The sequence below is a fragment of the Sinocyclocheilus rhinocerous genome, unplaced genomic scaffold (genome assembly GCF_001515625.1).
Source record: "Sinocyclocheilus rhinocerous isolate Xijiao unplaced genomic scaffold, SAMN03320098_v1.1 scaffold1802, whole genome shotgun sequence".
NCBI classification, from domain to species: domain Eukaryota; kingdom Metazoa; phylum Chordata; class Actinopteri; order Cypriniformes; family Cyprinidae; genus Sinocyclocheilus; species Sinocyclocheilus rhinocerous.
The window spans coordinates 93493-94537 of record NW_015654351.1 but is presented as its reverse complement, the minus strand read 5'-3'; the positions used below and the strand labels follow the sequence as shown (position 1 = coordinate 94537).

The window sequence follows — 1045 nt, the reverse complement described above, 5'->3', positions numbered from 1 at the left end:
AAATATAAATACAAATACAAATATTTTATTGTTTTATTTAATTTATTATTTTATTAACATTTTACAATTTTGTAATTATATTTGGAGGCAATTTATTTAATTTAATAAAATTAATAAATTATATTTTATGTATTATGTATTTATTTTGTTTATTTTATTTTGTATTTATACTTTATTAACATATTTGATTGTATTATTTTAATTTTATTTTAGATATTAATATTTATATATTCATATATTTTTTTTTAACAAAGTGAGGTGCAAACTCAAAGTTATTATTTGGTTTACAAAACATTGTGTGAATTAATCATATATTATAATCTACTATACGTAGATATAGTACCACTATATGTTAGTTCCTTCTGTTACTTAAACACCACCACTCAAATGTTTAGAGACACTCGACTAAATTTATGTTTTTAATGATAATTAAAATGTTTAATCTAAAGGCTTTTGGCACATGCACATTTGGCACATTTTTTTATTCATTTATTTATTTGTAATGAACGAGTTGGAGTGTATAGTGAATAGGGGATAGAAACACAATCAGATGTGTGCAGACCTTGAACAGACAGCTCTTTCCAGCGCTCCTTGTTGTTCTGGATGATCTCAGAGAGCAGGTGTCGGACTCGTTTCAGGTCGATGCCGCCCAGTGAGTAATCTGTAGTGCCTCCCTGCTCGTCAGTCGAACCCCGACCGCTGTGTCTCTGTACTGCCTCCACCACCGCAGCCGAGCCCCGACCCGTCAAACTGCACCGCAACAGCAGATTACACACACATTATCATCTCTCAATCAAACACCTTTACCATGATGAACACATGACCATCACCTCACCTTGACCTGCGGACACCCCCAGATTTTACAGCTTCCTCTATGAGAGGACTAATGATCTTCTCTGTGGTGTCGACCAGAACTGAGAATGTGGGCTCGACGATGAAATCGATGAACCCTTTGAAGAAAAAAATTGTATTTGTTTAGAAACCTTTGTTATTTATTTACCAGCTAGAAACTCATTAGCAATAATGGCTTTTGATCCAATCAAGA

General features: G+C 33.0%; 1 protein-coding gene across 2 annotated transcripts in view; it reads right to left on the bottom strand.

Annotated features, from left to right (window-relative positions):
• LOC107716994 (calcium/calmodulin-dependent 3',5'-cyclic nucleotide phosphodiesterase 1A-like) overlaps nt 1–1045 on the bottom strand; it is an 86390-nt gene that overhangs the window by 1519 nt on the left and 83826 nt on the right. For both annotated transcript variants that reach the window (XM_016523636.1, XM_016523635.1), the window contains one exon: nt 563–750. In XM_016523636.1, coding sequence (XP_016379122.1) covers nt 563–750 — 188 coding nt within the window. The remainder of the gene's footprint in view (nt 1–562; nt 751–1045) is intronic.